Here is an 11,697-nt window from a genome sequence, read left to right as displayed (position 1 = left end):
ATTTTTATCTTTCTATAAATATATATATATACTATAGATCTCTCTCTTTCTCTCTCTCTCTCACTCGCTCTCTTTCTTTGTGCGTGCGTGTGTTTTACTTTTACTTTTGCCTGCAAGGATAAGCAAATATAGACAACAGATGATAGACTATATCTGAGAAAGTCAAATAAGTACTTGATGAAGAATAATAAAAAAACTTCCAGTCCCTCTAAACAAAACAAGTGTCGCACTTTTATGACAAAATGAGAGTTTTTTTATGCCAACAAGCAAGCCATTTAACTCTGCAATCAATGCACCAATAGGAGACTTGAAGAGGAGGGACCGTAAAGACAAAGAGGAAACCACCTTGTCCCACAGACTAACCTGTGCCCCAACACTTCACAAGTCACTGTACAGTCATGATGCAGGGTAGCTCATCGCCCTCCTGGGAGAAAACTCACTAAACACTCGGTAAGTGCCTCATTCATGCAGATTTCTGCTTCTTCAGCTTCCGAGACTAGAAACCGCAAGAGCATACACTTAATCATCCTCTGTCTTTTTTAGCACTGTTGTTTTTCTAGAGAAATTCTAGTGAAAACTAGTTCCACTGTGCTCCTCTGTTGCCCACGGAGTCTTTCAAATCAGACATCTCTCTTTTGACTTTAATCCTCTACATGCACGCTGCGGGGAGGCTGACTGTAAGTTCATGTCCTGTTAAAGGATGTGTAAAGCTGACAAATGCATGCATGGTTTTCCCCGGTGTAAGCATTCAGATTCTACTGTACTGCAAGTGAATGGAGTTCTGCCACCAGCTTACTGTGACGCAACTCTGCTCGAGAGCACGGCTGATTTGAAAACTTTGCAAGTTATTATTTTTTGCCAAGTTAAATAGATTTAAAGACTTTGGAAAATGGAATTCACTAACGAAAGTCTAATTAAAAGCAAAGCGCAATCCTTCAGTTGCTTTTGATCTGCAGGCCTCCTGCTGCATTTTGTATTTCAAATCACATCAGTGACGGTCTTAAAAAGGCATAGTTTGGGAAACCTCATTGATTGAAGAAAGTGAAAAGTAAAACTTTATTTAAATAGCACTTCTCAAGATCAAACGCACAAAGTGTTTTACAACAGAAGGCAAAAAATACACAGGAAACAATTAAACAAATGCAGATTTAAAAATATACGTTTTTAGCTCATATCTCGGAGTCCGAGGAAGGCCGTTCCAGAGTCTTGGAGCCACAGAAAAGAAAGCTGAGTCTACTTTACTTTTCAATTTTGTATGTGGGACAATCAGAAGGTCTTGATCGCTGGACCTCAGAGGCCTAATAGGGGTCTAGGGATGTAGTAGTTCAGAGATGTTCACTGGTGTCTGTCCATGTAAAGCTCTCCAAGTCAAATTTAAGGACAAATGACTTCTGTTTTTTTAATTTAAAACATAATACTTGCATTAAACAGAAAATTGTAAGCTGTAACAAAATTCATACAACAACGCATACTATTCCAGACTGCGATTAAAAATAAAGAGCACGTACTAAAACAGTAATGGATCAAGCCAGCTCTATTTGAATTTTTTTGGGGAAATAATTTGCTATATTATTTTCAATAATAATAATAACGATAATAATATTAATAGTTTTACATACATATATATATATATATATATATATATATATATATATATATATATATATATATATATATATATATATATATATATATAGTTATGCTTGGTTTTATCATCATAGTTTTTATTAGATCAAAATAAATGTAATTTTACCCTCAGCGATACAGAATGCGGCATGCATAGACACATAATTTGTATTATATATTTGTAAATGTATAAATGCTATAGCATTTTCACTGCACTTCAAATAACATTTCTTATTTAGAACGACACAATATTTGTCACAGTTGTAAGTGTCGCAGCTGCAAAAATGTTCCACGGAGAAGCTTTCGAGCGATGTACGCAGATGATATATTTCTCTACACCAATGCATGCTTGATCTATCGACCTAAATCGAATGCTGATTCTCATCTATATATATATATATATATATATATATACATATATAAATATATATACATATAAAAATATATATACATATATATATATATATATATATACACATATATAAATATATATATATATATATGTATATATATATATATATATACATACATACATATGTATATATTTATATACATACATATATATACATTACACATTTGAAAACAGTTATGTTAACTTTTATTCTTCCATTTTTAAGCCCACACTGAAGCGAAACCTTTAACTTGGAGTACAGTATGTACAACGACTAAAGTTGCGCCAGTGTCACTTTCACTCTCGATGCTACATTTAGGGGCCATGCTCAGCATGTACGTTCGCAAAAATCGGCAATGATAAAATCAACAGATGAAAGAAAACATGTTGCAAAAATAAATTGCCCTTTTAACTAATTCTTGTTTTTGAAGTTTGGAAGATGTGAATTGATAAATCTATCTTCAATTATTAGTTTGATGCTGCTCTTAAAATACTTTGTAAAAGAGTAGCTAGTTTAAAACTGCGACCTCTGTTTAAGAATACCTTGTATAAATAAAGAAAAACTAAATCATGTATCATGCTAAACATCTATAGAAGACACCCTTCCAACCAGCTGGTAGATTAAACACACAGCAACAACCTTTTCATCTCCGTATTCTTCATTTTAGTTGTTAAATTCCAAATATTTCTGTTCTATTTGCAGATATTTACATATTACACCCATGCAAACTTTTGCATTTGATGTTTATCACACCAAAATACAGACTTACTGTTGTTGACGTTCAAACTTTACTCATGTTTTCTCGAGTGTACAGTAATTAGTCATGGTTTCATATACTGTAAGGGCTTTGTGGCTTTAGAGTGTGTATGTGCTCTGCGAATATCAAAAGTGTCACATTGCAGAGTATATTTCCACAAAGCACCCTGACGTTTAAGCCTGATAACGTGTACGGCTGTGATTGAGGGAAATCTTTCTGCAGAACACAATAAAATGCATGAATTTGACTCTTCTTGGATATTTAAAAGACAAATAAGCACAAGTTGGCACAGTGGATGAAAATCTTGATTTCTATTATTTAACTAAATCTCCTTCTTTGAGTTATGCGCCCTTGACTCTCACTACTGATAACACTTAATTTGTGGGTAAGGGGAGACACAATAAAATTACATTAAACATATTTCATGGCAACCACTGTCTGATTTTTTGCCGTTTTCTGTCTGAAAAGCGATTTCCATTCCATGGAAATGTCACAAAACAGCCAGAGGAATGGAACTGATCTCAACACATTGCGAGCATTATCTGATAGGATCTTGCTTTGTGGCTTTCTCTTTTCAGGCCCTACCCAATATTTCCAGAACCTTTAGAAATGATCCGAATCAACAACACCCAATACTTCCACTTCCTCCAGCAGGCAGACGCCCTTCGCCAATCAGGGACGTTCTGTGATGCCGTCATCTCCGTCCAGAGTGAAACGTTTCGGGCACACCGGTTAGTACTAGCCTGTGCAAGTAGAGCCTTAGCGCAGCACCTGGCCAAAGGGGACGCAGACAGCCCAGCCCTTTGCACGTTGGAGTATTTCTCTCCTCGCACCTTCAAGCAAGTTCTGGACTTCACCTACAAGCAAGCTCTCGAAGTGCCGGTGAAAGACCTTCAGCAGCTGCTGAGAGCTGCCCAGCTCTTGGAAATGCGGCTACTAGAGGACCAGTGTCGCAAACACCTGGACTGTCTTGAAGTCAGAGAGGAGAATGAAAAGGAAGACGCAGTAGACCTCACAGGGGAAAAAGACAGCGTAGACGAGGAAGATCAAAAGCAAAAAGGTAGAGCAGCTATTGAGGGCAAAGTCCAAAAGAAATCCTCCCCAGTAGATAAATCAAGTGTTGGCATCATTATGGAAAGTGTTTCAGCCGTTGAATCTACTGATGCTCAAAACAACCAAAAATCCCCAAGAAGGAAGGCAAGATTTTCCCCGACTTCAGCAGCACTGTGCAACAGAGACAGTGTCATTTCTAGGCCCCACACCAGTAGTCCCTCTTTCTCTTCTGCATGGGCATGGCCTACAAACTTATGGGACTCTGGGAATCACATAAACACCCTAAGGCGAATTACAGAGAACTATTCAAGCATCTTAGCAGCTCATCCCCTTCCGTCCTCCAACCCGACCTCTGTGGTGTACCCGTTCCCACTGTCTACTCCACGCATGTTCCCTTTACTCACTTCCCATTTTCAGATTCCCCTTCAAAACACCGCACTAGGCTACACACGCTTCCACCCCCATCCCTATGCCCAAAACATGTACACGGAGGCCTCGCGGATGGGCAGCATGATCAAGAACGGCCTTTTGAAAAGAAAGAAACTGAGCCAATCTATTCAAACTGGGGAGACGAGGTAAGACACCCGTTAGACGTAATTTTGGAAAGTTGCAGGTTTATTTTGACACATTTTCTCCATATTTTTCCTACAACAGACTAATTTCAGAACCCCCTGGCCTGCTCAGTTGTTCCTTTGCGACAGCTACCGTACTTGACTCACTGCTGAGGTGTGTGTGTGTGTGTGTGTGTGTGTGTGTGTGTGTGTGTGTGTGTGTGTGTGTGTGTGTGTGTGTGTGTGTGTGTGTGTGTGTTTGTGTGAAAGAGAGAGCGAGAGAGAGAGAGAGATCAAGCCTTTCCTGCTTCATCGGTTTCACCTGTTAACCCTTCCCTGCCACCTGAAGACTATTGAGGTTTCTTTTAAGAAACCCATAATTGTTGTTTAAACAACGCAAATGAAATATCTTGATTGATCCAAATAAAAATAAAAAAGTGGAGTATTTTGATCGTTTTTTTGAAACAACATTAAACTTTGAGATATTAGGAGTAAAACAAACGTTTGTTTTTGTGCAAAAAAAAGCCAAATTCTTTCAAGTCTTGCAAAGCCAAACCAAACTGTGAATAAAGGGGAGGCCCCTAAACTTCTCCCTTCCTTGACAAAATTAAAGATTTTCCACCCACTGAAACATATTTTCTGTGTTTCGGCTGGCCGTGTCTACACCACAAAAAAATTGTTCAGTGTGTAAACGACATTATGTGGTGGGGGAAAAAACAACCCTCTATGGTGTCTCCCACTGTCTTGTTTTTCTGTAATCAAATTTTTCAAGAAAGGCAAAACTTTATTTTTTTTAAACCCAAACGAAGGACCATAAATATCTCCTGGTTAATATTAGCAGGGATAAGAAACACACCACAATGAAATATATGAAAACTGCTATTCTCCAATTAAAAAAAAAAAATACTATGATTTTCAAAATTTTTCTTGGACACACAAATATTTGTTTTGTACCATATTTGCAGCAGTCACACCACAAAATATGCTTCCTGTAGCAATCCCGAGGCGCCCAAAGTCAGAGAAAGAGCTGAAGAGTGCCAACACTGCCGTACAAGACTCCTCTGTGATCCAGTGCTGCGGGAATCAGCCTCCACACGGTTAGGTAAGGATATAATCATACCAAATATTACAACAAGCATAGCACAGTGAGAGCATGTTACTGTTACTGCAGCCGCAGGAGGGACGATCCTGAGTAAAACATGTCAATTTACACAAGATGGTGAAACAACTTCTTTGCGTGACCCCTAACCTCGCAGGCTCCAGCGACGCAGCTACGCAATGGAAAGTGATAAAGAGAGTTGTGGTTTTGAAAGCATGGTGCAATAGGAGCAGTAGTGTGGTTAACTAGATACAGCTAGATATACAAAGTACAGTATGTGCTGCAGCGAGCGCGTGGTTTGTCCTTAGGCAAAAAAAAGTCTAATAAGTTTGATGTGTTCTGATAAGTTCTTCTGAAGTTAGCAGCACGAACAGGATTCGCGAGGGGAGGCCTGTGCGAGAGCAAGAGGGAAAGTGTACAAATGAGCTGAAAAGGACTCGTTTTCTGCTGTTTGACGGAACGGTGTGTTCACGTTTCAGAAGCCGCGAAAAACAGAAAAAGAAGCACTACTACAGGGAGTAATGAAAAGTTTAGTTATGCTAAATATAAATATGTAAGCAGCAGAAAACGTCGAGTATTTTCAATTGAGACGACGAACGTTGCATTGGACAGGAAACACGCAGACAACAGGCGACAGATCTCAGCAGGTTGCGTTTTTTAGAGTGGTAAGTGTTCGATTGTTGTGGTTTATTCTCTCCTGTTTTCTACCCTCACTACAGTACACCCGCTTCATATTTCAGCATCCTGTCTATAGGCTACTGTGAGGGCTACGTTTTCTCTCAAAAAAGACCCCTAAAAACAGACGGAGCGGCGAAAAGCTACACTTTTTTACTTTGACCTCAAAAATCACACCTTTTGTAAAAAATTTGAGAAGACGTACGTGCAAAGCTCACAGGAAAGCTTACACAAGGTGAATCGACTCTCTTGCAACAGGATGCTTCACAAAGATATGCCCTCAGTGAATACTGTTGCAGAATTACGTTCTGACTGCGGTACTTTTTTATTTTTCTATTTAAAGCCGCAGAGAGTTTTCCTGCTTGCTCGAATCAGTGAGAAAGCATTCAATATTTAGTTGCTACATTTGTTTCAACTTCATTCATTATGTTGAGCTGACTAGGAACCAATTCTCACTTACAGCAAGGACCCAGCCAAGAGGCAGCATACAAAAATTAACGATGAATTGAAAAATACAAAGCCAGCCAAATAACAGCAAGAGAGAAGGATTTGAGCCGTCAGTGGCAGCATTATAAAAAAGCATGGTGTCTATAAGTAGATCTGTTGATTCACAATAAATCAAATGTCCTATTTCAAGCCTACAGTTCAGAAGCACACCAAATCAGTCGCTAATTGGGTTTCTGATTTTACAAGCATTTATAAAAAAAAAAATGTGGGTTATTATTTCAAATAAATAAAGTTTTGTTTTACGCCCCAGTGTCATCTGCTGTTCTTCATAAAAGTGAACGTCATCGGCAATACCCATATATGGTCACCTTTTCGGTTTAAAAACTAAAAGTGACAAACAAGGTGGTATATCCGGTTGTGCAGTCGTGCCTTTTTTGCAATATGTTGGTTTTCTTGAGAACATAGGTTTCACAGTTGGCCACCCTTAGCACCTTTCAAAGCTGTACCCTAATCGTCTGTTCTGGTTTGCCGCAGGTCAAAGCTACGATGGATGTCAGTTCTGTGGAAGGGACGCTGTGCAACACGAAGCAAATGGCAGAGACCACAGAGGAGAAAAGCCCTACCAGTGCAAGCACTGTCCCAAAAGGTTCAGCCTCAAACACCAGCTCGATACGCATCATCGTGTTCACACCGGTAATTATCTAATAGCGGTTAAATGCTCCAAAGAATTGCTTTGAGTCATCCTCTTTTCTGAAAACTCAATGAATATTCAGTGGTTTACCTGATTAGATCCAAGGTTGCAACTAGGCGACAATTGGACGCTGCATTCCATTCTGTTTCAACCTTAAATTTAAGCATATTTTAGAGGCAGGGTAGGTTATGAGATAGATCAACACAAAGAAGTATATGATTGGTAACTATAAAAAAATTGCAAAAGGTTTTTGTCTCTTTTTTTTTTTAATCTGAGAAATATGAGTTGCACTTGTATGCAGCCTCCTCAACTCTATAAAATCCAGAACCATCGACTGATCTTGGGTTCACCTGTCAGAAATGAATCAGCGTTCTGTGAATGCCTCCGAGGTTTGTTAGAGAACAAACAGTATCGTGATGACCAAGGAAGGAGCTTAGCGGACACATCAAGGGTAAAGCTGTGGGGGCTTTTAAAGCAGGCTTAGGTTATGACAAAATGTCAAGCCAAACTTTAAACATTTCACAGAACAATGCTCAGTGTATCATCTGAACGTAGAAACAGTGATGCACATTCACAAACCTTAGAGAAGAGAGATTGTTGTCAACTGACAGGCCTGGCAAAGAGAACAGCAACCTAGGGGTGACAGCAAACAAGTCCAGGAAGGTGCTCCAGTCAGATGAGACCGAAGTTAAACTTTCTGGTCTGCTTGTAAAACACAATCCCAACCACCCATCCATTTTCTAACACGTCTATCCCTTGTCGGATCGCGGGGGGTGCTGATGCCTATCTCCAGCTGTCAATGGGCGAGAGGCGGGGTCGCCAGCACAATCCCAACCATGAAACAAGATTTGACAGCATCATGCTGTGGGGATGTTTTCTTTTACCATAAAAAGGAAAACTATTCAAAGTTAGAAAGAAGGATAGAGGTAAATCAAGACAATCCTTGAAGAAAATCTGTTAGAGGGATCAAAAGACTTGAGACTTGAACCAAAGATTTACGTTCTAACAGGACTGTGACCAAAAACATGGGAGGTATTGTTCACAGCAGAGTCTGATGTTACAAAGGCGTAGGCCTGGATCTGATTTAGACTCTGCAGCAAAACTTAGAAGTTGATATCCACAGACACTCTTCATCAAATGTATCACAGCTTGAGGTATTTCGCAAAGAGAAATGGGTAAATCATTTCTACCAGAGATGTAAAATAATGTTTAAACAACATAATTGTACAAAAACACATTTTTTTTTATTTTATTCTTTAAAACCCCTTAAGTTAACTTTTTGTCCATCTAAAATACGTTTGTACTTCTACTTGAGTAGAAATGTTCAATAAGGGGTACTATTACTGGAGTATAATTATTGGTTATATCTGTCTATCACACAAAATTCAAGTAAAATACATTAGATTTTATGGCTGTAACATGACAAAATGTTCAGATGTACTGTGGGTGTGAATATTATTATCATTATTTGGCATGCTATGCTAAATACGTTCTAAGTTGAGTAGTTAGTGTAGCAGTAATGTAGGGAATTATGGTAAAGTGTGGTATTATGCTAATATTTCAAATACTTGCTTCATTGGACTGTGGCAACAATTTTGAATGTCTGGAAGAGATCCGCTCTTTTGTTTCTTTTTTTCCAAAGTGCCGAAATTTTTTTTTGAAGCGGGCTGTTGTGGAGCTCTGAACCGCTTTCCAAACCGCGTTTAGCTTTCCACTCATTTAATGTCACAAACAGCACCTAACAGAAAAACTGAAACTGTCAGATCTCAACTTTCCATGAAGTAGAAGATATACCAATCAACAGCAAACATCAGGACTGCACACAATTAGGCTCAGATTAATTCGGACTACCTGGCAAGCCTAAGATTTGAAGTAATCTTTTCTAATTTTGCCAACATGTTTACTCTGACTGGAAGTAATATAAATATTTTGGAGTAAGCCAGGCAGAGTCCAAACTTGAATCTGATAGAAATAGATTTGTGAAGGGTGATAAAGATCAGGGCGACTGGAAGGAGCTCTTCTAATCTAAGATCATTGCAAAAGATGGAACAGAAGGAAAAAAAAAATACCAGTGGAAACTTTTAAAAAGCTGGTTTCGCTGTAACGCTATTAAAGGCTTTTTCCTTTCTATTGACAATATCGTCACTTCTTCACAACACGGCCCTATCTCTCAGTTGGGTCTTTTTAGCTTTCGTGTGTCATTTTTCAGCTTGAATAGGGCACTAATGTGATCGTTAGCAATTACAAAGTGATTTGGATCAGAGCAAAGCATACAAAGAACCTGTTTTAATTTCCCTAAACCGAGTGTCCCAAAGGAATCTAAAGTTTGTTTAGTCATAATCAAAAAACCTGAGGAATCTCTCTGAATCTCTATTTTAAATATACAAGAATTTTATGAATTTTTCTGATGGTTAGCCAGCGGATGAGAGGATATGTGTTTAGCCTTTGTCTTCCACTGACATTAAATCAGAGAAACAAACTCACAAAGGGGAATAAAGTCATCAAAATACTGTAAGTTACGTAGATCTGTGTGATTAGCATGAAGGCGTCCCAGATTAATTGATTTAATACATTAAGGCGATTCATCTCTGAAAAGGAGAAATTATTTCCACAGGAGTGATACACCGTCGTCAGTATAGGTCTGAGTTAATTATAGGCCCGTGTTCAAGACTGAGACCCTGCGCTGACGTGAGTAACCACCCCCCCAACATCTTTAACGTCTTCCTTCCTGTCCATTCTCTCTTCGCTTCAAGGAGAGAAGCCGTTCGAGTGTCGCCTCTGTGGTCAGCGCTCACGGGACTACTCCGCCATGATCAAGCATCTGCGGACCCACGGCGGCGCTGCGCCCTACCAGTGCACCGTCTGCCTGGAGTTCTGCAACAGCCTGGTCTCCATGCAGAGGCACGTCAAGAGCCACGCAGTGCAGGACTTCCCCCCTGACTGGAGCATCAACAACACCTACATGTACATCTCCCACATCTGAGGCCATCCATATAAGCTGTAGCTCTAGTCGGGGACTCTCGCTGTTAAAGGTTTAATTTACAGCACTGCGGTGGTACTCATAGCAAGAGATCTGTTGTTCCCGAACAAAAAGGGGAATGTTGAATAAAAACATTGCTCTACTTGAAGGTTTCAAGGGCAAACTGGGCCCTCAAGGGTGTAATATCTATGCAAAATGAAACTGTTCTCTATTTGCATTCACAATAATAGGAAATACAGATGCAGTACTATTTTCCAGTGACATTAAAGGTTTTGAAAGTGTTTACCAGGCATTAAAGCCACATCAGCATCTAATCCTCGATGCATGACGCAGGAATCCTCCCTCTGACTTTCAGAATTATTGGGTCGCTTGCGCCAGCGTTGCAGCTTTGACCTGGGTTTCTAGCGCCCTCCAGAGGACATGCACTGAAAACAACAATCCGCATCTGGTGATCAAGCTTCAAATGCCATGCATAAAATAACAAAGGACCGACCTGTATTATTGTTGTGCGGTAAAAATAAAACAGAACAACGACTTTAGTTTTTGCTCCCTCTAAAACAATACCCACATTCGCACAGGCATGCAGACGTGCACATACATCCATACATTCATGTCACATGAATTACTGAAATACTTAGGATCCTGACACGTCCGGTTCGAAGTATTTAGGTGAGTATTTAAATCTGAGGATCTTAGGATCTGAGGTATCAAGAATTCAAAATTGAAATTCAAACTAAGTATATTCAGTTATTTTCAAAATCTCAAAAACTGTCATTTTTAAGCAGTTGCCAATTATGTTTCATTTATTTATAATAAAAGGTTGTATATACACATTTTTATCTATCCCTTAACAGTATTAAAGTATGATAAATATGAATTTGTTCAAACCATTAGGAGTGTGATGTTCTGATCCTGTTATTCTTATTTTTTCATCCTTAGCTAAGAGAAACAAGTAGTCTACTTTGGGCTTTGGCACTGCTTATGATATTATTTTTGCCCCCACAGGTCTATGATTATTATAAAACCATTTGCCGATATATCTAACAAATGAGTGCTTACCTTTTTACCCATTAGAGGAACTCTTTTGTTTTCTGCACTGCCTCCATTGGTTTCGTTTCACTTGAATCTTGTCCTTCCGATTAAACGGTACTAGGCAGATGAAATGTTTTTACAAAAGCTACACACAAGGTATACGGCTGATGTTTTCTCAGTAGTTTATGGTTGCAATATGTAACATTACACCATGCGGTGTAATGCAAGGAGCTTTCAGGCCTGCTTCCATTTTGCAGGTAACTAGATCTCAACAGCATTATCGTAATATGTATGAAACAGAAAATAAATAAATGTTTTTTTTTTCGCCAGTCAAGGATTTACCAGATAAATGAGCCATGTTACTGCTGCACCGAATAAATAAGTTTGCAAATAA

General features: G+C 39.0%; 1 protein-coding gene across 1 annotated transcript; it reads left to right on the top strand.

Moving 5' to 3' along the window:
* The first annotated feature begins 421 nt into the window (after positions 1-421).
* Positions 422-11,697, top strand: zbtb32 (zinc finger and BTB domain containing 32). Its single transcript, XM_036132277.1, has 5 exons — positions 422-450; positions 3,427-4,403; positions 5,345-5,481; positions 7,135-7,293; positions 10,045-11,697. Exons 2-5 carry the CDS (start codon positions 3,703-3,705, stop codon positions 10,272-10,274), a joined length of 1,227 nt encoding a protein of 408 aa, XP_035988170.1. The 5' UTR covers positions 422-450; positions 3,427-3,702; the 3' UTR covers positions 10,275-11,697.

Source organism: Fundulus heteroclitus, chromosome 3 (genome assembly GCF_011125445.2).
Source record: "Fundulus heteroclitus isolate FHET01 chromosome 3, MU-UCD_Fhet_4.1, whole genome shotgun sequence".
Taxonomy (NCBI): Eukaryota; Metazoa; Chordata; class Actinopteri; order Cyprinodontiformes; family Fundulidae; genus Fundulus; species Fundulus heteroclitus.
The sequence above is the reverse complement of the archived record's forward strand: the minus strand, read 5'-3'. Positions and strand labels throughout refer to the sequence as shown.

Coding starts and splice junctions, on each gene's coding strand:
- zbtb32 (XM_036132277.1), top strand. CDS start 3,703: ATGCGGCTACTAGAGGACCAGTGTCGCAAACACCTGGACTGTCTTGAA. Junction 4,404..5,344: donor ATTCAAACTGGGGAGACGAG/GTAAGACACCCG, acceptor CCATATTTGCAG/CAGTCACACCACAAAATATG. Junction 5,482..7,134: donor ATCAGCCTCCACACGGTTAG/GTAAGGATATAA, acceptor GGTTTGCCGCAG/GTCAAAGCTACGATGGATGT.